The sequence below is a fragment of the Protomyctophum parallelum genome, assembly GCF_964188405.1.
Source record: "Protomyctophum parallelum genome assembly, chromosome: 11".
Lineage (NCBI taxonomy): Eukaryota > Metazoa > Chordata > Actinopteri > Myctophiformes > Myctophidae > Protomyctophum > Protomyctophum parallelum.
This window is the reverse complement of record NC_139707.1, coordinates 32,319,344-32,345,855: the sequence shown is the minus strand read 5'-3', so window position 1 is coordinate 32,345,855 and position 26,512 is coordinate 32,319,344. Positions and strand designations below refer to the sequence as shown.

Here is a 26,512-nt window from a genome sequence, read left to right as displayed (position 1 = left end):
AGACCCTATCAGGGAGGACGGTGGCAAAGTTAGGGCGAGGGCCCTGCCCGCTGTGCGTGCCATTTTGTATGATTGACAGGGAGAGGAGCACAATTCCTTGGCAACCTGAGGCTGCGTGGTGCAGCCTAGAGACACTTCACTGGCTTCAAGCAAGAGCGGCGGACTGGGCCACTGCTGGACGAAAAGGACGGAAGTTTGTCTCAAGACTCTTTTCACCTTTCCAGTTTTAACTGTTGCTATATATTTTCAGAGATCGACTTGCTTGACTTTGCTGCTCTCACACACTGAAGTTTATATATTTCACAAACTCTTTCCTAACCATTTGGCACTGATGAAATGCTCTGTTGATTTCTGTATGTATGTCATCCCGCTCGTTGTAGTCGCCATCACGATCACGCAGGTGTTGTAAAAACCTACCGACAGCAGGTGAAATACAAAGTAAGCACACAACTTGGGGCATTTCTTTCTTTCCTGTAAGGATAAGATATACGGATGGGAACGGAACACTGCAAAGCTTTGCTAATGTCTAACAATGTTAGCTTAACCACTTAGTATATCAAACATGTCACAACGCATGTCGTTGCGACCACGTTGTGAGCTTGCAGATTGGCTAGTTTTGCCGAAGAGATCTGGTGTAGAGGGCAAAAAGTGACCAAGTACACAGCCAACCCCATTCAACTAAGTATTAGTTTACTAGAGAGGGTTCAAGTGGACAAGAGCTTGTTTACAAGATGCACATAATCACACAGACACACATTTGTGTCCTAGTATGGCTTTTTTGTGCTTTCCACTGTGGCAGGAAATTATTACTTAGGTGCTGCTCAGTATTCTTATTATCAAACCCAGCAATGTGTATATGGTACTATGGTTTGTGACTTCATCAACCATGATAATGTAGTTTCAAGCCCCGTCTGTGATAGGGTAACATAGGCCGACAGAGTGGGTGGAATTTGACAGGAAGGATTTAGCCAGCCAGCAACTATCACAAATCATCTGCGAAGCGAAATGCATACCCGAAAGCCATGGTGGACAGCATTTCTACACAGTCAACCCAACTCTGGGCAATCCCTTTTCGCTTAATTGCCCTTATTGTTTTCCCCTGCGGTCCATATCCACCAAAAATATTCCTACAAACAGCTTGAACTTGTTATCTAAGCAATTAGTGAGCCAAGAGCAGGCTGCTTTAATTTCCCTTAATCAAGGAGGAGTATTGTGTGATAAATCACCCGGCTAGAAGCTTGGCACCACAACAGCACCCTGCATGCAGAGATCACTTGGCACCAACCAGGAGACAAAACTGGGAAATCGATGTGTCTTCGTGCTGTAGAGCGCCATTCATAGCACATTATTCACATGCATGAACACAAGCACTTCCATCAACACACATACTGTAGCTCATTTCAGTTCATGTTAACGGTGTTGTCCCACACTGCACCATGTTAAGCACTCAAGCCAATAAGAAACTTCATGGGACAAAAGGCTGTTACCCGCCACTCTTCTGCTATAGATTCTACCATAGACTTTATGTTTTGCCTCCTCCTCCATATATCTGCATAGCTCAGCCACTGTGGTGTGTGGCTGTAACACCGGCCTATACCTAAGGACAGACTTTAATGCATTGGCTTGATAGATTCCAGTTCCAGGTTGGCTTTTAAGAGGTAACACAACACTCTCCCAACAAACCCTGCCTATCCTGGGCCCAACACATCACCGCTTCTTGAGATGATAAATACTAGTCATTAATTCAAAGGTGAATTCTGGTAAGCTTGCACAATTCATCACCAGAAAATTTCTTTTTCCATTTCCAGAAAATCCGTTCCCGTTAACCTTACAGACCCTATTTCTGGGCTGTGATTGATGGGCTGTTTAATAACGGCTCCCAGCGCTCTGTAATGAGACAGAAATGAACATAGTATGAGGACCCCAGACTGAAAGAGGTGGCAGACTGAAAGACGGCGCAGAGGAACACGTCACCTTAAAAGCCACTAAAACACTGGGTGGGCATTCTGCGAAGCTGCAGTTTACTGCGAAGGAATGCAGATACGGAAGGTTGCCAGGTTCAAGCCCTATTCAAATATATTAAAAGAAAATAGCCTATACATGAAGCTCACAATGCGCCATGCTTTAAGCTTGTAGATTGGATTGATTTATGTTTTTAACATTTTTGAAAACGGCTACATAATTGCACATAACGATCGTCAAATATGTGAAATAATGGCTGATATAAAGTTCAATCGGAGGTCCAAAATTGTATCCGGGGTCATTTCTACCATTATAGCTGCAATGATTTAATGTCTCTCATTGTAGAAAGACAGACCTCATCCATCTGGCTTGAGACGCACTGGTCCGCAGACAGTTATGAAGCTGATGTCTATATTTTATCAATCAGTCTCAGTACTTTGTGATTAATGGCGGTGTTTCGTTCATGTTAATTACTTTAACTGTCAAAGGATTATTCAAGTCTATATAGACATGTCTAAATGAATGGGAATGCCGGGTATTGAGGGAAAGTGAGTGTTCCACATGACGGGGCATTACTGCCCACTGATGCCTTAATGCTACTGTTCCAGAGTAGATCCTTATTTAAAGCATGGCCTTGGGCTGCGTACCAACAGCTGAGACCTCTCTATAAGAAAAAAGAGCAGGTGGGACACCACTGTACAGTGCATTAAAAGAACATTAAATGCCTTCAAAGATGTGTATTTGAAGGCTTAAAATGTTTTTTTGTACAATGGTCTCCCACCTCATCTTTTTACTTTGGACCTTGACCTTATTGGGAATCCTCAGACTTTCCACTTGTGACAAATCTACATATAAGTGCCGTTTTACTTTGCACCCTTCGGTGTACTGTACCAGCATTGCTGCAACGAACCACAATAAGCAAGCCAGACTTCAACCTGGTCGCCTCAACCTTTTGTGGGTGTCCAGCCGCAGCAAGCAGGGCAAAAGTCAGGGAGAGAGACTCGTCGGAGCACAGAACTAAACGAAAACGTGTCTATGACTGAGGTTGACAGCCTCCAAAGATAGCTGATAGGACTTTGAAGTAGCAGTAAGTGGTTTCTGGAAAGGACATCTACAGCATACCTACTGCATGTAGATGTATATGGATGTATACATGTTGAAAAATTCAAATAGGAGCACTCAAACTCATTGAAATTTGAAACTGTAACCCACACACATGATCTGGATTTGAAATAAAATAAGTCACACGGACATCGAAACGCATCGATAGTTGCACACCAAGAATTGTTTATTCTTGTGACGTAAATTTAAATATATGAATAATTCGTGCTTGTGCAAATTTCAATGTGCAACATGTATATCGCATGTGTTCAAATTAAATCTATGTCTCAAACTTTACAACATATATACCTTCATGTGTATGACCTTTCCTTCTTTTCATAAATGTGCAAGTGTGAAGATAGTGTGAGAGGAGCTAGGGCAGAGGACCTGAGCCAATACTTCATTCTCATTCCCTCAACACTGACTAGACCGGAGGTTTCACCCTCACTGGCTAGTGGCTGCCCACCAGTCTTTTGACCCCAATGCTGATCACTACCGTTAGTCCATTCTACATCAACTCACCACCAGCTGCACAAGATGAGCGACAGGATTGAGAGAGGCTAAATTCAGGTAATGAGATAAGCTAAGGAAAGAAGCGGGGAAGTATTGGGATCGCTTGAATGGGGAACGAGGCATAGTACAAGACTTTGTACATCACAAGAAGTAGGTCACGTAATTAGTTCCCTGAAACTAAGTTTGAAAAACTTTGATCAACTGGGAGTTGAGGAGTGGAAGTAATTCCCCAATTAGATTTATGGCTTCTGATGGATTCCACAGAGGAACACGAATAACCCAAAACTCAGTTTGACAGCCCCACCCCCTCTCGTAGGCAGGGTTCGTGCTTCGATGTCAAGATGTATGCACATCATCTTTCGTGATTCGATAGCATAGGCTGCATAAACACCTATGTAAAACGCAGCCACACACACAGCATGATGGGCTCCATGTGAATGACTAACCGTTAACCCTGAGGTGACCTTTCTCCCGTTAGCATGGTGTGAATTTCAGGAATAACCCGCAATCTGTCAGTGTTCATTTTCCATCAAGAAATTGATTATTTTGTGTCTGTCCCCAAGTGTCTATTCAAATTACAGTAGCCTACCACCCCCCACCCCCAATCCATTACAAACCACAGGCTTGTACATGGGCGTTTTGTTATAGGTGTACTACTTGCTCTTTCCATGAGACACCGACTTACTGTAGCTGGACGCTATGAAAGATTTTTTTTTCTTCTTCTTCCTTTTTTTAAATAACAAAACTGTTACATAATGTGTGCCTGAAAAACAAAGATAGAACTATCTGGATTAAGGAGAGAGAAACACTGTTATTATACAATCAATTATATTCCTTTTCAGGGGCACCAGGGGTCTGCTGATACAAATGTGGTTTACTATTACGTCTTCATAGAGTCAAACCGTTATGTAAAATAGAAAGAAAAGTTTAAGTTCTGGCAATCCCCATAGCACGCACACCCACACAGGTTCATCACTAATAGAGTATGTATGAGCAAAGGGTACGCCAGGCCAAAAATAAATTCAAATTAATACAAATTCAAATTTGAAAAGTAAAAACAACCTTTGGTGCTCCTCATGCTGTGAATATGTAAATATCTTCGAACGTATAAATGTGTATTCTGACATCCCGAGGTGGAAAAAGGAAATGTGTATTATTTATGGAAACAAAGACTATTTTGTTAAATAGACTTGAAAACGAAGTGTTATTCAGAAAAACGGTATGTGTCGTGTGTGTGGATTTCTTTAATCTTTTCTTTAATTTATGTTTTTTATTTGCGTGGGAGTGCTAAAGATCATTCACTGCCCTGCAGGTCACTATACAGCAGACTCTGCATGACAGCACGCCGATAACAGATACTGCACACACACAATTCCTTAACTGCTGACAAGGCCGGTATAGCTCCCTGCGTCTAAATGTACACCGGGCGCTGCATGTTCGCTCGCTGAAATCCCACCACAGCTCAGAGAACGCGGCTGCAAATTATTTTCCCTGAACCTAGTCCCACCACCACTCCTCCTCCTCCTCCTCTCTGCACGCCAATGTCGAACAAAACAAAACATACAACTCGCTCTGCTATAGGTTAAAGCTGACCCTGCGAAACACACACGGAACCTGTCCACCGGGCAGAGGTCTGTTGTGAATTTAGGTCAAGATAAAAACTATTCACCCGTCTTGCTGCTGTGGGAGAGAGAGTGAGATGGTAAAGAAGATTGTGGTGGATAAGGGTTTGGTGCCGCTCGGTGAGTTAAAGGGCATTTACTCACAAGTTCACCCGCCCTCCCCCATTCCAATGCATTACCAGTCAGTCTGGGCTTCTGTCCTGTCCGCACCACTAATTGCCTTCTACCCCCCCCCCCACCCCACGGACGGGAAGGGAAGGGGGAAGCAATTTAATGCAGCACGCACCAATCAATAGCAATTAGGCGCATCCCTGACTAATCCTATTGAAAACAGCATCTTGGGAGATGGCCAGTATGAGACCTCTCGAGGCGCAGGGCCAGAAATCTGCTGCCTTGCACCGGTAGTGGTTCTGGTTGGGCAAGGGACGCACACATGCACACACAGAGTACACACGCGCACACATACAGTGCACACACCTTGCAGAGACAATAGGGAGAAGAAAAGTTTTTGCATCCTTTCCAGCGAAACTACGAACTGACAGCGATGAATTGCCTTGCATTTCCTCATTCTATAATTAATCTTGCTTTGTAATCGATTTTTTTTCTTTCAAAGACCCATTTTCTTCGTGTTTCTTTGTTTTACCAGTCACATTGGCAATTAGAGTTAATTAGTTAATTAACTATTTCTGGTGAGTATTAACTCACGCGGTAAGACTCAGCACTAGCTGAGTTTTACCGTTGACAAGAACACAAAACAATTGATTCCAATACGCTGCACCCACGGTGCAAAACAGGGATATTCATTTTCAAATGCATTTAACATGACTTTTATACAAAAAGAAAACACCTTCACAAAACACACAATAGTATACATATACATCATGAATACGACACAATACATTGTCATAGCATGTCTATAACACAATACAGACATTGAGTCATGTATTCCTGTCTAGGAGCTGTTATCAACACACAAAAAACAAAACAAAATTAGTACAGTTTTCAAAGGATCATTCCATGGATCAATACATGTCATGGACGCAAAACAAATTTCAGTGCAAGCCGACAATAAAGTTGTATCATATCGTATCATTAGGGCTGGTAAATGCATCAATATTATATCGAGACTAGATATTCTAGACTATACTTATACCGATCTAAAGCCTCACAGCGTGTTGTATCGTGACCCGTTATGAACTTGTAGATCTGCTATTTTAGGGTGTAAAGATTAAAAAGTTATCGTCACAAATAATACCATATTGGTCTATATATAGTGGTATTTGATTTGGTAATATGATTGATTTAATACTTTATTGTCAGAAATGTAATGAGTACATATCTTTCACGTACAGCGCACGCACTGGTCTGCTGGCCTGTAATTGATTCAGAACTTTGGTAGGTTGTATTAGCAACATTAGTCCAGATATTGTCCATGATGCCATCCACTGTCAAAACAAGTCTCAAAATTACACATATAGCCTCAAGGCTACATGTGAATTCCCATTCCCATTACAAGGAGTCCGTGGCCTAATGCATATGAAATTCGGGTAAAAATGTTTAAGAATCACTGATTGGTATCACACGTTTAACTTGTGGTCAAACTGAACCAGACTAAAGGTTTTAGCGGCTCCATTGGTTTTCTGAAAAACGTGTCCAGTGTGCAACCACCTTAAGTCTTGGGCACGGGCAGCAAGCGGAACGCTGCGATGCAGTCAATGACCCAGGAGGAGGGGGCCGACCACACCTTGCCCCGCCTCACCTCCGGTGGCTTGTGTGGGCCCCGGGGCTCGTACAGGATGTACTGGGTGCACAGGGCCTGGTCCGAGCCTGGCAGGGCATGGTAGGCGGCGGCGCTCAAGGTCTGCGTGACGTCGCTGTCGGGCTTGGGCTGCCGCATCAGGAGCTGGCCGCCGCCTTCCCTCAGCAGCTGGATGAGTTCCTCTTTGGGAGGCGCCGTGAAAGAGCCCAGCAGGAAGAAGAAACAGCCGTCGAAGAGGGGCGGGAGCTGAGACCGGGAGAGGAGATGGGGGAGGTGGTTCACGGAAACGGAGCGCGCGAGATGGGGAAAGGGGAGGAGGGAGAACGCAGTGGGAGCCAGAGAGAGGGACAGAGAAAGAGACAGACAGAGAAATTAGACACCAATGCCCAACGCATCACAAGCGAGTCGTTTCATGATTCACGCAGCCCTGTTCCACATTAGCAGCTTTCTGCAGCATCAAAGGCCTGGCTCCGAAAGAGAAACAGCCAGGAGTTAGATCCCTTATCTCCAGCCGTTTAAAAGATGTTAATCATTCAGCGGGATTCACTGGGTAAAACCTCACGTCTTAACGAGAACAGAGGCGGAGGGAACAAAGTGGCACCCCGTTACCCTTTCCCTTTTTCTTGTAATGAATTTTAATGCTGAATCATTGCGTCGACTCAGTCTCACTGCTCTGCTGTTGCGTTTCCAACAGTGTGGGGTACACAGCCGTACAGTGTGGGGTACACAGCCGTTTGTGCGTTTTGAGTCGTAGCGTGTGCGCGCTGGCACTTCATAATGACTCGCTCCCCAACTTTTTTAAGCAGCAGGAACAGAAGCAAATCGAGCCACCTGAGGCCGTTCTATTCGCAGCATCAATGAACTCAATTGTTTCAGGTTGAAAAGATTTTCACCAATATAGCGTGCCACTCTGCTCTAGTCTCCTCCACAGTGACCATTTTCACTGCACAAAATGAAGAGGACCAGTCGAAAGGCAGGTCTTTGTTATCCTGTTTCAAGGACAGCGCTGTATTACACTGCTGAGTATCTCAACGGGCTGCTGCTGTCCTTCAGGTAATAGTAAACATCTTCTACAAGTAGCTAAACAGAACTACGTACATGTCTGAGTGCCACTCTTTGCCCGTCTTCATGTTTCAGACTTACCAAGCTGCATCTGTTGATGCGGCTGCGCTGGGGGCCTTCTACTGCCTCGTACTCAGGCTCAGGAACCCAGCCGCCTGCCTGCAGGCATGCATCCACCCCTAACAGTGGACAGAGGGGGGTGGGGGGTAACACCAATAAAAAGGTAAAAACACACACATACAAAGCAAGTGAGACTTGCAGCAAGACGGCTGCAGATGAGGATATACGATGGCTGCATCCCACTCATCGTCGCCAGTGGCTAAGATGAAAGTGCTGCCATCACTGCGTGTGTTGACCAACAACAAGCGCGATCCCCAGTATGATGGACTTAATGATGCAATTACTGTTCAGAATAACAGAAGACTTAAAAGGAATCAAGCTCCATCTCTACCCTGCCTCACTGGAGCTGTGTGACAGTAAAAAAATATTATTTTCAGGAAAAAGATGATGAATGTTTCCACTAAAACTCTTTTGAGAATTTCTTTAAGCTGAAAATACAAGCACAGTGACAGTGAAAATCAGCTGCCTTCACGACCCAACGCTGTCACAGATAAAATATGTTTTTGAACAATTGTATTAGATATGGGAGCAGTCTTCAGATGCAGCTATTTTTCAGTAAATGCTCGGTTATTTGATTGTTGATTTTTTTTTTTAAGACGACAAAAGAAAAACAGGCTTCGTGGATCACCATTAAAACACATTGAGTGCCATCTGGTGGACAAAAGTAATGGTGCTTGGGTGCCGGGTGTTTTCAGGCTATTCCATTATGACTCACATCTGGTTTTGGCTTCCATCTTGGATGCTAAAGTATTAGCGTTAATGCTACCGAGCTAAAATAAGGCGCCAATGTTCCTTCCCATCGCGCTGGTTGAAGACCTCCGAACATCGCCTATCTGGTCAACACCACGGACAGCGCATTAGTTTCAGAGAAAAAAAGCGTGCAAAGGCGCGGCCTAAAACAGAAGCTAATGGCTATTGAGAAACACAAGCAGTGCAGGCGGGGCCCTGGCAAACGTGCATAGCAACCAGAGCGGTCCCAAAAATGAAACACAGCCATACAATCTTATAGCGATATCAAACGCCGGCTTAAGACGACCCTGCTCGTCATGCGTACCCAGCGTCATTAATTTATAGGACAGGTATACTCGTCATACGGATCCAACGTGTTAGGAAACCAGTATATTGTGCATGTTAACTCTATTTTTCCCAGGTACGCATATATACATACGTCGACGCTAGGTGGCGTCATATACCAAGTCTGAATATATACGTACCCCAACGTAGACTCAGTCTATCTATATAATGGTTGATGCCTACGGAAGCCTTTAACATTGGTCCGGTTCCCATAGCAACATCCCACCGTTCCAACTATGGGATTGGAAATATATTCACAGTGCATAGAGCACCGAAGTCCTGACGTAACTCGCTCATCCCGACGATTCCCCTGGTTCGCGGAAGTCATTTCTCTATGGAGAATAACATGGGGTGATCTTAATATCGTCTACTATAAGCGTTGTGGTCCAAAAATAAACAAGCTGTCTCGGCGTTATTGTCAGGGAGGTGTCTCTGTATCGTTTGCAACAGTCAGTCACTCATATATGATACAGTCTGCTTCTAGCAAAAATGTAACTAATTCAGTAGCAGTAACATTAGCGTTTTCTCTCAGTCAGTTGATTCTTCATATCCATATGAGTGAAGCGGCCGGGGTGACATGTTTATTTTTCAAACACAGTTCTTATATGAAGCAATCTAAAAATCCTCCTATGGCAATTTCAATGCAACTAAAAAAATACATGAACCTGGGGACTGACGCCCTCTACTGAAAGTGACTTTGGTGCTCTATAGCAGTGGAAGAGAAGATTTTCAAAACATTATAACTCTGGTTCTAAGATCGCTGTCCTTGGTGGATTTTCTGCCATCCACATTTCGGATTTAATTTGTGCCTTTTTACCGCGACGCTGGCGCCATGTAAACGCTTCTGATGAGAGGTAAGGAGTGTGTGAGTGTTCCAATGCTACGGTAATGTGTGTAGCAACAGTGTGTGGGGGGCGGGCAAACACTGTCTTCTTAAAGTCAGCGTGTATGCTGGCCCCTGGAGCTGGGGTTTATGCTAACAGCTAGCGGTAGAGATAGAGTTAAATAGCAATGCAGCTGAAATGACTGAAACATGGGGTGGAAAAAGATGGCAAGCATGATCCATCCCTGACAAAGCATTGACATGATTGCAAATACGTCTTGCCTTAGATTCAATAATCACACAAACACAATATAATGACACAAAATAAGCTAAAACGGCTGTGCAGCAACTTAAAATAAATAAATGATACCCTTGTTTGTAATGATAATTCATAGATTTTGCATTAAATACTGTCAATGCAAATGGCCTAGCGGACTTAATAGAGATCGACAAGGTGCCCTGTGCGTTTCGCCACAACAACTACACGCAACCCCCTCTTCATTCATTTCACCTCCCGTGGCCATTTAATTTCCCATGTGGTTACGCCTGGCTGCAAGATACAGTGACATTAACAGATTAGGTTACAATGTGTGCGAATGCCCCGCCACAACATGGCCATCTAAAGATGACACAAAGAAACCCAGCAAATTACGTACGCGCACACGCACGCACGCACACAGTAACACTGGTTGGGTATAATTACATTTCCTCATCCCCCTTAATTACAGCTTTCATTTGGAGACCTTGTTGGGGGGGGGGGGTTAATCCAGCCCTCGCTCCGGACGACAGCACTGGTTCGTTAGCCCGGTACCAAGAACTCATCATTAGCATATCTGCTAATTACAGTTGCACAGAATACAAGTGTGATCTGCAAGCCCTTCAAACTCTGCCTTATATCCTAAATGAGCAGTAGATACAAAATAAAATAATGCGTGTGCACTGGATGCACAAGTATGAGGGCTTTAGTTCCCTCCTCAAGTACCAGCAACTACACCTAGAAGGCGAATTCACTGTGGTGTGCACCGCAGTGAAACGCAGCCATGTCCAGTTCCAGAGGGGCTTTGCTATGAGGGCATGCAGGGGCCAGACACACACTAACAAAGAAACAGGGGGTGACGGGGAGAGGGAGACAGAGAGAGAGAGAGATGTGTATCCACCACAGCTTGGATACACTAGCTCCACAATAAAACAAAGCAGGTAGGGCCGGCAAGAAGCAAACTGTGTCTTTGCTATGAAGGCATGGGTCCAGAGTCACACACTAACATAAAGAAACAGGGTGGTGACGGGGAGAGGGAGACAGAGAGAGAGATGTGTATCCACCAGAGCTTGGATACACTAGCTCCACAATAAAACAAAGCACAGAATGACGGAGTAGGGCCGGCAAGAAGCAAACTGTGCCTTTGCTATGAAGGCATGGGGCCAGAGTCACACACTAACATAAAGAAACAGAGGGTGACGGGGGGAGAGAGAGAGAGAGAGATGTGTATCCACCAGAGCTTGGGTGCACTAGCGCCACAATAAAACACAGCACAGAATGAAGGAGTAGGGCCGGCAAGAAGCAAACTGTGACTCGAACCTTGCCGTCAGTGGCAGGCTACTGAGGCATGGCACGCCCAGAGCTGCGTGCACGCATGCACACACACACACACACACACACAAACGTGCACAGCCCCACACAAGAAACATGCCCAAGTGATTGTGGAGAGGAGACGAGATGTGTCAAGAGCTCAGCTGCTGTGGAGAGGACAGGGGAACGCGGAGGGTTCCACACACACACACACAGGCATGCAGTGCACGCATCGACAAACATTGAAATTTCTAACTTCTAAATAAAAGATGGCAGGGACACAAGGGGTGTGCACAACATTTGGCATTAATTCTCTCTCACACACACACACACACACACACACACACACACACACACACACACACAGTACACACACAGTAAAGAGACTGCTGATGGATACACCAGTCAAGGGTATACCGCAACAGACACCTCTTTGACAGGCTGTCCTTTTCACTTCCCCTGAAGCAAAGAGTCTCTGAATATCGGCTTGTCGCAAGAAATGTCGTTCAAGGATGCCAGAGGCAGATTGGGAATGGCTACATTTTGGCTGGACCACATTATGGCGGGGCCAGCCGTATAAAGGGGAGTGTCTACGTCTGATTAATTGAAAATGATGGACCCTGTTGTAAACAAGTGTATTGTTTTATCATCGTGTTGTCCACAGTAACAGTTTTTGTATTCAGTTGTGCTTTTGTTTGAAATGTACCCATTCTGCATACTGTGAATACATTTTTCAATGAATCAACCAAGCAGACTTTTTACACCATTACAGAAATTACACCATTTGGCCCAGTTGGCCTAGAAACGAAGAAGCAAACCGTGAAGCAATCTTACCTCCAGGCTATAGCATGTAGTCTATTCTAATAACCAACCGTTTCTACAGTGTGTGTATTTGCCCGTAAAAATAGATATGTACAGACCGGAAAAAATATTAAGCAGACACATGTGACAACTTTTCATTTCCCATTCACGTGCCATAACATGAGCTGTGACTGCAATATAGCTTAAAGTAGTTTGTGTAGTCAGGCCACTGCTGTGAACACAATGCTAGCCTCTCCTCTATTTAACATCTCCGGCACCCTCCCTCCCCTTCAATTTGATTATTATAATAAACACATTTTTATAGCACCTTTCATGACATAAATGCAATTAGAATAATATCATAGAACATAAAACATTACAACACAAAAGGCAAAAGGCAGTGATTCAGGCAGAACAGTGAATACATGAATAACAGTTTTTAAAATTTCAACTAAAAGCCATGTGTAAATATTTCAGAGATTGGCCAGAAAGTTGGTTGAATTAAGTTCATTGCGATCTTAAATTCCTTTAGGGTCTGTATAACACTGGGTAGTGGGTACGAGTGATTAAAGGCTTGCTGTGTGTCTTACCCAGGCCGCGAGGGTTTAGAACTCTGCCTCAAAACCAACTTAGTCAAAGGCACGTCTTTTGCACTTGACACTCTCTCACTTCTGTCAGCGTTTCTGTGAAGTCAGGAGAGTTTACGTAGCTGTTTTGGGGGAAGGAAAAAAGGTGCTCGGCTCATACTTGACATTCAGGTCAGGAGCGTGCAAATAGAATTTAGAGATGGGCACTTTCTGCTATGAATGCACCTTAGACGCCAACCTCACAGCGTAGCTGGGGGCGGCTGGGGGGTAAATACGACTAGGACAAAACCTAGTATATGGCTGAAGACTTTAATTGGAAATATACAGGAAGCAGTGACACTCTAACGAGAGAGTTACAACACTCCAATAGTCTTGCCATGCTGATCTGATCTCATCAAACCCTTAGATCACCATATGGAGCCGACCTGTTCTGACATTCCATATGTATAATACTTCTCCCTTTTGACTGATACCTGTCCATTCAAACTCTAGACGGACCCACACCAAAGTCATTAGCGCAGCAGGCAAAAACTAGAGTTCTCAACCCGCCTGAAAATTAAGGTCCGGCCCTACATGGGCCCTAACTGCGCTGGCCCGAGGCCCCGCCTGGCCTTACTAATTAGCACACATTTTACGCCCTACCCGCCCTGGGAAAAATAATCTCATTATGGGCATTCCCAGACCTGTTGTTTCAGCGCGACCTCGCCCTTTAGGGTGTCTTACTGGTAAATGAATCAATAAAATATTCTATATTCAATCATGTATTGCCAAAACCAGCTTAGAATTGATTTATAATTTGTTCGTGTGTGCTCAGAGATACAGTAACAACTTTGATGATGTCATTTCATCAAGTCACTGACGTTATGGAGGGTTTCATGTTCACGTCTTCCTCGTAGATGTTTGGACTTTGGTCATGTCAGTTCATAAGTATAAAAGATCATCCTGGCAGGCTGAAAACAAAGGATCGGCCAACCAGCCCTGGTGTCCTCTCTGCTTGATCGACTGCTGAGCTCAGCAGAGGTGGAAACTGCAGAGAGGAACTGCAAGAGCTCATCTAAAACGTATCAAACAGTATGGGCACAAAACCTCGCTACGTGATCTATTATCAACCATTATGAATAAAAGGTTGTCCGTCACCTTACTAATCGTGACATTCTTTTACCAGAAATAAGTGCAGTCCATCTGGATCAAGACAATACAATCTCAGAACTAAGATTAAAGACAGAGCATCAATGCAAAGTCTGTCCTCACGTACAGCTCAGAATGCTGGGGACTGGTTAAAAGTTGAATAAGTTCCTTCCACAAAGGGTGCTTGAGAAAAATCTGCTAAATCTCATGTTAAGTTTCTTCTATTATGTTGATGAACAGGACCTCAAGTCAGGACCTCAAGTCTTAAAAAGGTACAGAAAGAGTACAAATCTGGAATGAACCCCAGTTCATTCCAGATTGGGACCTTAGGGCCACTCACTTCATAAATATTTCATATATGCTGCAACTACAGTACCTTCACAGGAGTCTCTTAATTTTTTTTAGTTTATTTATTTATTGAGCACACAGCTCGACATTGGTGTGTTTTAAGTTTAACTGACATTTTCCTTCTCTCTACTCAAGATTATCTATTTTGTAACTGCAATTCATGTTGTCTTGTACAGAAAGTAATTTCACCCGCTTTTTTAAACCTCTAATCTTGTGACGTGACAATAAACTTGACAATCGGCTTGTGCCCTCCCCAAAGCATTCCTCTCACCAACCATCTGTCTGAACATACTGGCTCTCACCGTTCTGAATCTGGTGCTGAGCATGTGGGTGTCTGTGTGCTGCTCCCAACTTGTTCATTGATCATGTAGGAGTGCACAATCTTTAAACACTTCAAGTTCTCCTATTAAACATTACTGGTGTAAGACATTAGCTGCAACAAACAGTATGCAACTCCATAAACGAATACAAAACAGAAAAAGTACCAAGATCCTGGCACTGCCTCTTTAAAAGTAACCAACATGAATGGAAACACATTTCTTGTATTATACTTGTGCATTAAATTACTATACCATTGTGCTATAACTGCACAGAATTGTCTTGTGATGATTTGATCGTTATATTGATTATCAATAAAGCCCAATGCCTATCGTCTGAACTGAAAAAGCAGTTTTCTGAAAAACTCATAGCGTATAGCTTACATATCGCTAAAATGGCATGCTTTCCCGGTTTTAATGGGTTAGGGTATATCATTTGGTATATTTTATTATTTGAATTATTTTGTATACTTTGTATTGCTTGATAATTTGTGTTTTGCAAGGTGGAGACTTGGTGGAGAGGCTGTTGGACTGGGAGAGAGAGTGGGTTAACTGGCTGGTTGACACCGGCAGCTTTCTGCACGGGGGAGTTTGGAAGCTTTTAGTTTCTTTCTGCAGGGAATTGGTTGCTCCCAGCTTAACCCTGCTGATGATTCCATGACGCCGAAGCTATGGTATTGGCAGCTAGAAGAGCCCTACTGAACAGTTAGTGATGACAGCTCTGAGGGACATCTGAACGGCATACACTCAAATCTTTCCTCCCACCAAAACAACCTTTGCTCACGAAAGACCTTTTTTTACCCGCTTTTTTCTCCCCAATTAAATCGTTGTGCCAATTGATTCCGGCCACACACTTGCTGTGGTACTTGTCACTGTTGTATCTTACCAACTAACCTGCCAGTGAGGATCCCCCACCGGGAGGATGTAGAGCCTTCGTCCTACTCCTCCCGCTCAACTCTCCCTGCTGACAATTATCAGTTGCACCATGGTGGATTCAAAGCTACAACCTCAGCGGTGGTGGGATAACAAAAGATTATATTAAAGACCCGGGCTGTTTGGAACCTCTGTGAAAGAGACTTATTTACTTTCAGTTCACATTTCAGTAAATTAATATTTTCTGTTGTACAGTTGTCCCTTAGTTTATGTTGTGTCCTTTACCTTTATTCCCCTAAGGAGCTAAATAATTGAGTGGAAATAGTCAATTTGGAGTGTCCTTGCCTTCTATGGAATACATTGAAATACCTCTGCTACAGCATGCATATATTCAATGTTCATGGTCACCTGGTGCAGCTGAGTGGAGAGCTCCTGATTCAGTTGTGAATGAAAAGTACCAGCCAGTAGCCCGTTTATGCAAACCAAGAATTAGATGGTGGGAACTGAAAATAAGTTAGCTTCTCTTCTCACAAATCCTTTTTCGTTTTTCATGGACAATTCTAATTTGTGTAATTCCTGTCACTGCTCACCCCTACAGTTGGTCATGTGGGCGGTGTAGACAGTCATTTGTCTCCTTGCTATACACACTAGTGTGTATAGTAGTACTAGTTTCCAGGAGACTCTTTTCACCTGGCAGTGAAGTTTCAGTGGGAGGACGTAATGCATGTGGAAAACCACCATCTTTCCCCACTGAACAGACAACCTGACCACCAACCTACAGTATAGTAGTCGCCACTGCGGCTTAAGAAAATTAAATCAAATGAGGCAGAATTAGCTACTGTGATTTCCTTGGTTCCTTGCCAAAGTTATACTGCATTTTTTGTAATTAATGATAATAAAGGTATAACACATCTCTTAAGTACTGCCAGGTTTTTGGTTAAAGATGACAGGCATACAGTGTGACTAACATGTTCCTAGGATTTTACACATTTGGCTCCACAGAAAAAGCCTGTCATTGTGTAACCTGTCCAAACATGGTCCAAGTAGAAACATTTGTATACTTTTATTAGCAGCAAAAAAATAAAAAGAACAAAAAAAGACAAATATTGCCCTCTATTACAGTAGACACTTTTGTCTGGTCAGCGTAGCATCACTCTGCATTTTTACTTGGGACAGCACAACAATACAGGACAGGGTTATAACTTATAAACACTAATACCTGCTTTTGGTGAACCACCTGGTCTAAGTTTGTCTGACTCGCACAGACATGAATATGAGGAACAAGAGGAGGAATATAGTAACATGGTACTGTGTGTGTCGTATCGATTTGAACCAAATGGACAGAGAAAGTCATGCAGAAATATTATGTGGAAAGGGTCACTGAGGTTGTGTATGACAGAAATTACTGCTGGTATACAGCTGCAGTATACACAGGACAAATAGGAGCTCTGGGAATTGTTTGGTGATGTCAACAGAGGATGAATCCTGGTGTGGCGAGAGAAAAAAAAACCTTTGACTTTCAAATAATAGTCCATCCTGCGTATCGTAGTGTGCGCACCCAAACTACGACTTGAGACTGCAACCACTGATAGGCTCACACCCAAACTACGACTTGAGACTGCAACCACTGATTGGCTCACACCCAAACTACGACTTGAGACTGCAACCACTGATAGACTCACACCCAAACTACGACTTGAGACTGCAACCACTGATAGGCTCACACCCACACTACGACTTGAGACTGCAACCACTGATTGGCTCACACCCAAACTACGACTTGAGACTGCAACCACTGATAGACTCACACCCAAACTACGACTTGAGACTGCAACCACTGATAGGCTCACACCCAAACTACGACTTGAGACTGCAACCACTGATAGGCTCACACCCAAACTACGACTTGAGACTGCAACCACTGATAGGCTCACACCCAAACTACGACTTGAGACTGCAACCACTGATAGGCTCACACCCAAACTACGACTTGAGACTGCAACCACTGATAGGCTCACACCCAAACTACGACTTGAGACTGCAACCACTGATAGGCTCATACCCAAACTACGACTTGAGACTGCAACCACTGATAGGCTCACACCCAAACTACGACTTGAGACTGCAACCACTGATTGGCTCACACCCAAACTACGACTTGAGACTGCAACCACTGATAGGCTCACAAAACATCTAACTATGACTTGAGAGTGCAACCACTGATAGGCTCACAAAACAACTTGATGGTGGTAACACTGTATAGGAAGGTCAGGTATATACTATATAATGCATTGTAAAACACATTCATAATGCATTTATAAGTACCTATGCAGGTAATATTAAACAGTTCACAACTAAAGCAATTTGCAGGCGTGTCACACAGATTTGTGCAGTGCTGGTCAGCAGGCTGTGGGTCCACTTCCCAATGCACTACAAACACTCAGAAAACAGCCACAATTCTTTCTATAATGGACAAACCTCGACATCAGAAAAAGACAGAGCATATACTGTACAAGTCTTTTGGAATAGTACATCGATCTAATGTTAAAAAAAACTAAATATTATTTTAAATAGCTTGTTATTCATTACAGTATTACATTTATTTCCATATGTGGCCCCTGAACATCTCGACACCTACCCAGGTGGGCCTCGAGTTGCAAAACGTTGAGAACCATTGATAGTGTTAGTTTGAGTAGATTTATTTTGAAAAATGACAGCACACACTGGAAGAAGGAGGAGGCTCCTGCATTTAAGCACTGGTTAAATGAAATGACTAGTACACTTCATCTTGAGAGAATAAGGTATTTCCTGAGAAACAGGGAGAGACAGTTTGATAAGGTTTGGCTGCCCCTTGTCCATTACCTGAGTAGAAACAATTAATAGACAGGATACCATTGATATGGTTGACTGTACGCCATTTTCTTTTCAGATGTTTTCCATGAGCTTTCTATCATCTTATTATATAGTATGCAGTGTCACTGAGCACTGAGCAGTATGGGTGGGAGGGTTAAGGGATTTCTTTCTCTTTTTTGTCTTGTTTATTTTTCTTTCATTTTGTTTCATTAAAAAAAGTATTTCATATCATAATGTTTGTTAAAATTCATAATCTGTTCAATAAAACATATTTGACAAAAAAAAAGAAAAATGACAGCACAAAAACTTGTGATTCTTTGGTAAAATTCCCTAGATGTTCCATGACTTTAACAGATAATGTATCAACACTTAGTACTTGCTGAATGTACTGTTAAGAGCTGTGGTCATGTGTATCTTAATGGCATAACATCATAAAAAGGACCGTGTGGCTTAATGGCTAAAACATTAGTACTGATTAGTACCGAGGTTATTAGCCGTTTCCTGCAGGGCCCTTCTATAAATAAAAGGCATACAAGTAAATAGTTTTTTCGCAAGCCTGGCATATTGCAGCATCCCATGATTCCCATAGCCTTTGAGCAGTGATACAGTCTGATATCCTATTTTAATTCATCATTCACACACACACCCAAGGCGAGAGCTCGTACTCACAGCTATATCTGAGCACCCAGCTACCAGCGAGCACACCCAGGAGGCTGGAAAGGGTGGTGGGCATGGGTCCGTCTGGTACCACAACATGGCTCACTGGGGGGGGGGGGGGGGGACATATCTCAATCAGGTACAGTGTACACACACACACTCACAGGATAAGTAGCATACTGGATGGGTACAAAATAGAGTACCTGCGGTTAGTCACAAGCATATAAAAGGAGTGTATCGTTACAGTCAACATCAAATCTCAGGTGGAAAAGACAATGTCATTTAATTCTCCTTCACTTGTTCAAAAACAGCAATGAAACCTAATTTTTTAAATGTTTATATACCTTTTATGGTGAGGTATTTGAAAGACAGAGTCTGACTATTAAATGCCTTTGTTCAGATTGCTGATTGACTGCAATGAAGTCTGAGAAAACCGCCCAATTCAAGAGACTGAGACAAAGACACAGAATTATGAGTTAATCAAAAATTAAGCACAGGCTTATTGCCTCTTCAGTCAACAAGCCGCAGTGGCTGACAACTACGAAATGACTATAATTATATCTCCGGGGCAAAAAGATCCTTGCATAGTGCGTCAAGTGTGGATTCGCCTCGCCTTAAGTTCAACATGCGAGTGATTTTCTGAAAGCGTCAACTTCAATCCCCTCCGGTCAGACGGGGAGAGAAACACTTTAAAACACTCTAATTTCCATTACGGTTTGTTCGTCACTCTGACGGTGCTTCCAAACGGCTTATGAGGAATCGCTTCAATTACTTTTGCATTCTGCTGTTCTTCCAGCCATTACTAGGCAACAGTGAAGAAGCTGCCACCTCGGCTACTCTATCAGAATGACATATGAAGCTATGAAAGCTCTCACTAGTTACTGCTGTGGTTCTGTGAGTGATAATCCTTAAGTAGCTACCATCTGGAGGTTCTCTTTTCTTCATTTTTTTTATGAAGACAAAAAAGGTCAAATTTAGCTGGTAAAACTTAAACGTCTGTGTGGGATGTGAGACAAAAACTTCCTTACTTCAGAAGTATCAAACACTATGATTTTGAAATGCTACAAACACTCAGTTGATGAGTGCTGTACCACTTCAGACTTCACCTCACCCATTTACACTCCTCTCCTTGTATCCGATTCTCTTTTTGTCACATTGTTCAGTTTACTATACTTGTTCATACGTTTGTTACTTAGATACGTTTTTTCTTGACCACAAAAGTTGAAATGTCATTTAGTTCACATTTAGTTTAGACAGATGCTTTTTTTACCAGATATCCTAGTTTCACTGAGGCACAACATTGCTCATTTTGCACTCTACGTATGTGACAATTTACCTTGTTTGTGGGTTCATGCTTACACTGATGATCTCGCACTTGTTAAGGGTGTCTGCTAAATGCTTAAATTGTACCTGAGCCGGAGAAAGCATCCGCTTTTTTTCCTCCCAGTAGCCGGCCCAGTTTGGCCACTCGGTTCTGCTGAGCTCGGGACAGTTTACTGGCCAGAAGCACCACCTGCTCCTCCCTTCTTGCCACCACACTGCTCAGCTAGAACGGTACACAACAAAATAGCACACAGGGTCAAAAAAAAAAGAAGAGGACGCACTCACCCACATAATGAAAAGTCTTGTACTCTAGAGGAAAGGCGTCAAAGAGAGAAAAAAGGACGATGGTCTTTTTTTAAGCAATGGTTAGTCATTAAAATGTGCTGTACCCCAACTAGAAGGGTTAATCTCTGTGGAGACCTACAGTACGGAACATCGACGACATTATGGTTTATGAATGCATGCATCATTTAGTTTCAGTCTCATGTTTCTACTACAGTAGGTCAAGGTCAAATCTGACTTCATACCAGTTTAATCTTGTGCCATACACTATTCTAATTCCCATGTGGCCCTACCGAGGCTGGAGGAGTAATGGCTATGCCAGCAGGGTCGGGTCCTTCCAAGACTGTCTGGAACACTGCCTGCATCTCCGGAGTGACTGCGTAGTCTGCCGGCCGCTTTCCATGCAGATTCCTGTCATTAAGAAAGAGGCTTTGTTTTACTTGAAAACAAATCAAATAAAACACGCACGCACGCACGCACACACACACGCATGCGTGCACAGTAAAATTGCAGTCTGTGTGTGTACAGAGGGCAAAGCCAAATATATAAAGATGGATAGCATCATGACAGGTATACCCGAGTGTGTAAGCACAAGACTGGTATTGTTTCTGCTTCCCCGTGTGCGTGAATCCATGTCTCAGTCCTGTTCCACTCCAGTGCATACACACTACATATGGATGCTAAAGGTTACATTTACTTAACCACGTATCCCATACACTTAGTAAAACGGACCCGAGTTGGCTCTCTACTTAGACTGCCTGCCCCCCAGTCTACACCAAGCTTGTGAGCTTGTGAATCCACACAGAATTCCAACATCCCATTATTTCGTCTGTCAGGTTAGTGTTAGGTTAGGGATAGGGTTAGTCATAATGGGGGCCAGTCGGACCAATGGGACGTCTCAAAATAATGACACGTTACCACTAGAATGTGGATGCTGCGGTTCAAGTGGTTAATACACTTTGAGGTACATTTCAAAATAATTTTTTACATGTGTAAAATACATATTAGAAGAATAGGGACAAGTTAGCCGTCGTTCAGTGATTAGTTAGTTCATTACAGTGCACGTTACTTTGGCACGCCATGTATCTGTATGCACACAGCGGTGAGAACAAGTTGCCCGCATTTATCTCATAAGGCCAGAAGCACGTTAACAGCATGCCCATATTCTGGGCATGCAAAAATAAACATTCTCCAAAAATAGCTAATCTATCAGGTCATAATGCGTTGAGCTACGAGCTTGTCGATCGCCTATTTACGGCGAAGAGATTTGGATTTTGGTGTAGGAGTAACAAGGAGGGGGCATGGTACTGTATAGGGTGGAGGGCCCAGGGGGAACAAGGTTAACTATAGTCTAAGTCAGGGGTGGGCAACTGTGACCATGGCCAATATATTTCCACACTCACTCCATAGGGCCACAGTGCATATTACTGTCGTAGCATAAATAGCCGATCTACAAGCTCAAAACACGTCACAATGCGACGTGTTTTGAGCTTGTGGATCAGCTATTTTTGCTATATTTTAATTGAAAACCTGAATAACTTTTTGCTATTTTTGAATTGGAATCCTGAAAAGTAACCTTTTTATTGAATTTCAAATACATTTAGTTATAGTTATGTTAACTTTATGAGCTGTTAACATAACTACATTGGACACAAAAAGACAATAACATTTTATACTAGTCATTAAGTGCTAGTCATTTAATACTAGTCATGAAGTAATTAAAGCAGGTTTGGAATTGTAACAGCTGAAATCAATACTATATCAGACTCAGTATTCTAATATCAACATGTGGGCCGCATTAAGTGAAGGTGGGGGCCGCATGTGGCCCCCTGGCCGCCAGTTGCCCAACCCTGGTGTAAGCATAGAGTTATATCTAAGGGTGTAAGTGGTTAAGTGGACACATAATTACCCAGAGATGAAAGTAAAAGTACTAGCAATCACATGACAGTACATTTATTACAGACTCTGAATAGTTTCTGCTAATTACGTGAAGTAAGACCGATGACACCTTGCACCGAGCGAAGAATGGAGGGAGAATTAGGAAAGGGAGGAAGGAGGTGGGAAGGGAAAACCAGCGGGTCGTCTCTAAAAGATTAGGCGTCAGCAAAGATAACACCTGGGGGACAATTAATAGGTCCAGTGGTCCATAAAATATTTCATTTGGATTCATACCTCCACACAAACACACAGACAAACACACACACAGACACACGCGCACACACACAAACAAATGGAAACGGTCCATGACTCCATCGTATTATATGCAAAGATCCACACACTCGGGCGGCAAAGACATCACTTTTGGTTTATGCTGCAGCATGCCGACAGAATATCTAAAGAAATTTAAAAAAATGTATAGAAAATTGCGCGGGGGAGGTGGAGTCTGAGAGCTGCTCTACTTACAAGTCTCCACTCGTATGCTTTTATTTTGTCAGAAGGGGAACCACAGGGGGAGGCAGTACTGTAGAGCCACAGCCGCAACTCCAATCAGGAGAGGAAAAATGTGTTAATTTCACAAGCTCTGATCGGAATGCTGATTACTACTGCAGCAGCGCAGCATGCCGGCCTTCATTAACACCAAACACCAGACAGACGCCTCAGTTCTCATACACCAAGCAACAAGCTTTCAAATCAGTCAATCTAGCCATTAATTAATACAAAAACAATCGTGCAACACCCCTGATCGTGATCTGTGGAGCGGATCTAGAGAAGATGAGACAAGACATTGGGAGGTGTCACGTCACCGGGGGTGGGATGTGATCATCTGTGGAGGTGCAGATTCTCTCCCGGAGAGCGTCAAAGCAAAGGCTTGGTATCTGCATAAACAGGAGGTGTGGCAGTCCAAATCCACTGCATATGAACAGTATTCACTCGTACATACGGTACACACATCCAGAATAAGACCTTCCACCAATGTTGTCCAAGCTTCACCAATAAAAAAAAAAAGGGAAATTACATAGATTTTTGTAATGTTGTATAATGTTTTTTTAGAACTAATCTAAATGATGTAGGAGTTTTCTGGGTGCATTTAACAATGAGGTAACCATATTGAATTTGATCATCACAAGTTGTCACCCATTTTTCAATCACAGACTTTGTCTAGTGCTTGGTTGATCTTGACGCAAATGTTTGTAACTCTGGCAAAATGCTGTATTATGCCTGAAGAAGGTCGAAATGTTGCCTACTTCAAATAAATTATCCTCTTAGCAGATTAACAGTGTGTGGGCGTATTTTTCTATTTTACCATTGACGTGCACTTGCCTACGCACCTGCTCCTAAGCCTCTACTGTATGTGTTTTTCTCAACAGTTCATATCTGTCCTGTGCAATTTGTGATTATGAACCCTAAACACCAAACAAATAAAAATGGTATTCATATGTTCCAATGCCAAAAAACAATCAATAACACCAATAATTGCAATTATTAGTATGAAAGTTAAGAGTCAACTAAATTTGTCAACTTAATCGTGATGGCCCTATTTGTGATGAGGGCCTCTGTTCAAGAGCATACCTATTTACACGCACCTCGACAGTGGGTGCAGGGCCAATGAGGCAATCATGGAAGGAGGTAGGCAAAGGAATTATTTTATTAAAGACAACGATCTCACAGGATCTTCACTGACCTGATGAAGACCTCTTTCCACCTGTGTTCATTCACCCATTAAACGGACCAGCATACACACATTGCTTCTGGGTTGCTTCAGTGCATAAAACAAGAAGCCACGTGTGTAAAACTATTACTTGAGAGAACATGGCCCTGAACTACGAAGCTGGATTTGGTGTTTTTTATTGATTTATTGGTTGACTGAATTATTTATTAGTCAAAGATGTAAACAGCACGGAAGTACAGTAACACTTGGGCTAAAAGGATAACATATTGTGGTCCTAGTAACTTGGGGTTTAACTCTGGATTTCCAGGGTTAGGAGTCACAACAGTGGTTTACTTCATACAGGGGGAACACCCATCCATCGCCATTTATGCCGCACGCACAACTAGCCTTCTCCGGAGCAGGGTATGAGGTAATAGATCAACGAGTCCAGTGGAGTAAGTGGTGGAAAAGGTACACCATTGTACAAGTACAAATGGTCAGACGAATGAACAATCTCACAATGTGTCACTTCTCGACACGTTGTGAGATTGTAGGTTGGCTATTTTTGAATAGACAAACTATAAAATGTGGCTTAAAAATGGGTTGATTTACACACAGACAGTATGTTTTGGAATAATAATCTTAATCTACACATTAACGTGTAACTAAAACTTTCAAATAATTGTAGTCAAGCAAAATGTTACATTTTACCTCGGAGATGTTGTTGAGTAGAAGCGCATTGAGAAATGTAAATACTTAAATACAGTAAACTTTTACTAAATATACAGTACTTTTAAATGCACTTAGAATGTGCAGATCATGGCAAAACCCTTTGGCTTTCCCTGTGGATTTGTGATTAGCCGAGATATAGTCCGAGGCAGTGTTATCTGTGTCAGCTTCTTGCGCCGTGAGCTGTTGGCTGCAAAGCAATATTAAAACCATTTCATTGTGCTTTTGTATACCCATATCATCCCACAACAGAGACTGATGGAAGCACTAAAGCCTTGTACTTGTACTAAGCCTACTTACCGCCTTGAATTGTTTTATTTATTTTTTATTTGCTCCCAGTCCCTAGTCTGTTTTAGGCCGCCAGAGTCGCAGCTGAGAGAAATCCTAAAGGCAGGGGTCGAGTTATAATCGGACTTTTGTGAGGGTCTCTTAAAATTACAAATGTTAGGGGCGGTAGTGAATAATGAATAGCCTAATGGGTGCGCTTGCCAAGATAAAAAGAAAGACTTTACTGCTCATTACCTGGTTCTACACTTTCACTCACTCTCACACAGCCACCCACTACTTGCAACAACAAAACCGCCCCAGATCTGTGCTTTCATCTAGCTAATGCGGGAAAGGGATTTGACATTAGAAATATATTTATTTATTATATTTTTATTATGTTTCCTCTCTTGTGCGACATGGTCTACAATCTAGGCCCATGAATGATGGGATCAGTGAGCAGGGCTGACTGATGCACCATTCATCTTGTTAAGTTTCATAATAGGATTCCGTTGTGTACAATATAAACACAACCTTTCTTTACTGCCATGAACAAACTAGCTCTCTTTAAACAGAGACAGCTAGCAGAAACTGGCGTTGGGTTCCGCAATTGGCATAAGAAACACGCCTTGAGAACGAGTCTACGCAACATGCGTTAATTCGTAATCACAAATCTGATCTGTATATAAACTTGTTATATATCCAGCTTTTTCTTTTTCCAAAAAACACTGAAAAGGTTTAATCTATAAGCTCCCAATGCTGATATTTTAATGACATTTCTGCTGAATCTTAGCCCTAGCTAGGTTCAAAAATATAATTGTGATCAGACGATAATAATTGTGTAATAATTGTGACATGCCTAATAACGACACCAATAAAGGTTCATCATCCAAATTCAGTATGAACACTTACACTTTGGAGCTGCTCAAGCAGCCAGGTTGGCTCACAACAGTGACTGTCCAAATGTACTGCACTTAGGGCAGGTTATAAATAGGTTTGCAAGATTGAGTCCCATTGACGTAAGCCTTGCTGTGTGTCGACACTCTGCAAGCTAAGCTTAAAATGCGTAGAACCGTCTCGTCTGAGATAAATGGCCCATAGTGTAAAATGTGTCGATATTCACTGAGCACTTTACTACATACCTTCCCTTTTGTATAA

The 26,512-nt window shown here is 42.8% G+C and overlaps 1 protein-coding gene across 1 annotated transcript in view; it reads right to left on the bottom strand.

Moving 5' to 3' along the window:
- Window positions 1–6,853: 6,853 nt before the first annotated feature.
- Window positions 6,854–26,512, bottom strand: part of bard1 (BRCA1 associated RING domain 1) — a 41,514-nt gene continuing 21,855 nt past the window's right edge. The window contains exons 7-11 of the mRNA XM_083777559.1: window positions 21,066–21,183; window positions 20,578–20,713; window positions 19,180–19,272; window positions 8,101–8,198; window positions 6,854–7,203 (exon numbers count right to left, since the gene is read on the bottom strand). Coding sequence (XP_083633685.1) covers window positions 6,868–7,203; window positions 8,101–8,198; window positions 19,180–19,272; window positions 20,578–20,713; window positions 21,066–21,183 — 781 coding nt within the window. The 3' untranslated portion in view covers window positions 6,854–6,867. The remainder of the gene's footprint in view (window positions 7,204–8,100; window positions 8,199–19,179; window positions 19,273–20,577; window positions 20,714–21,065; window positions 21,184–26,512) is intronic.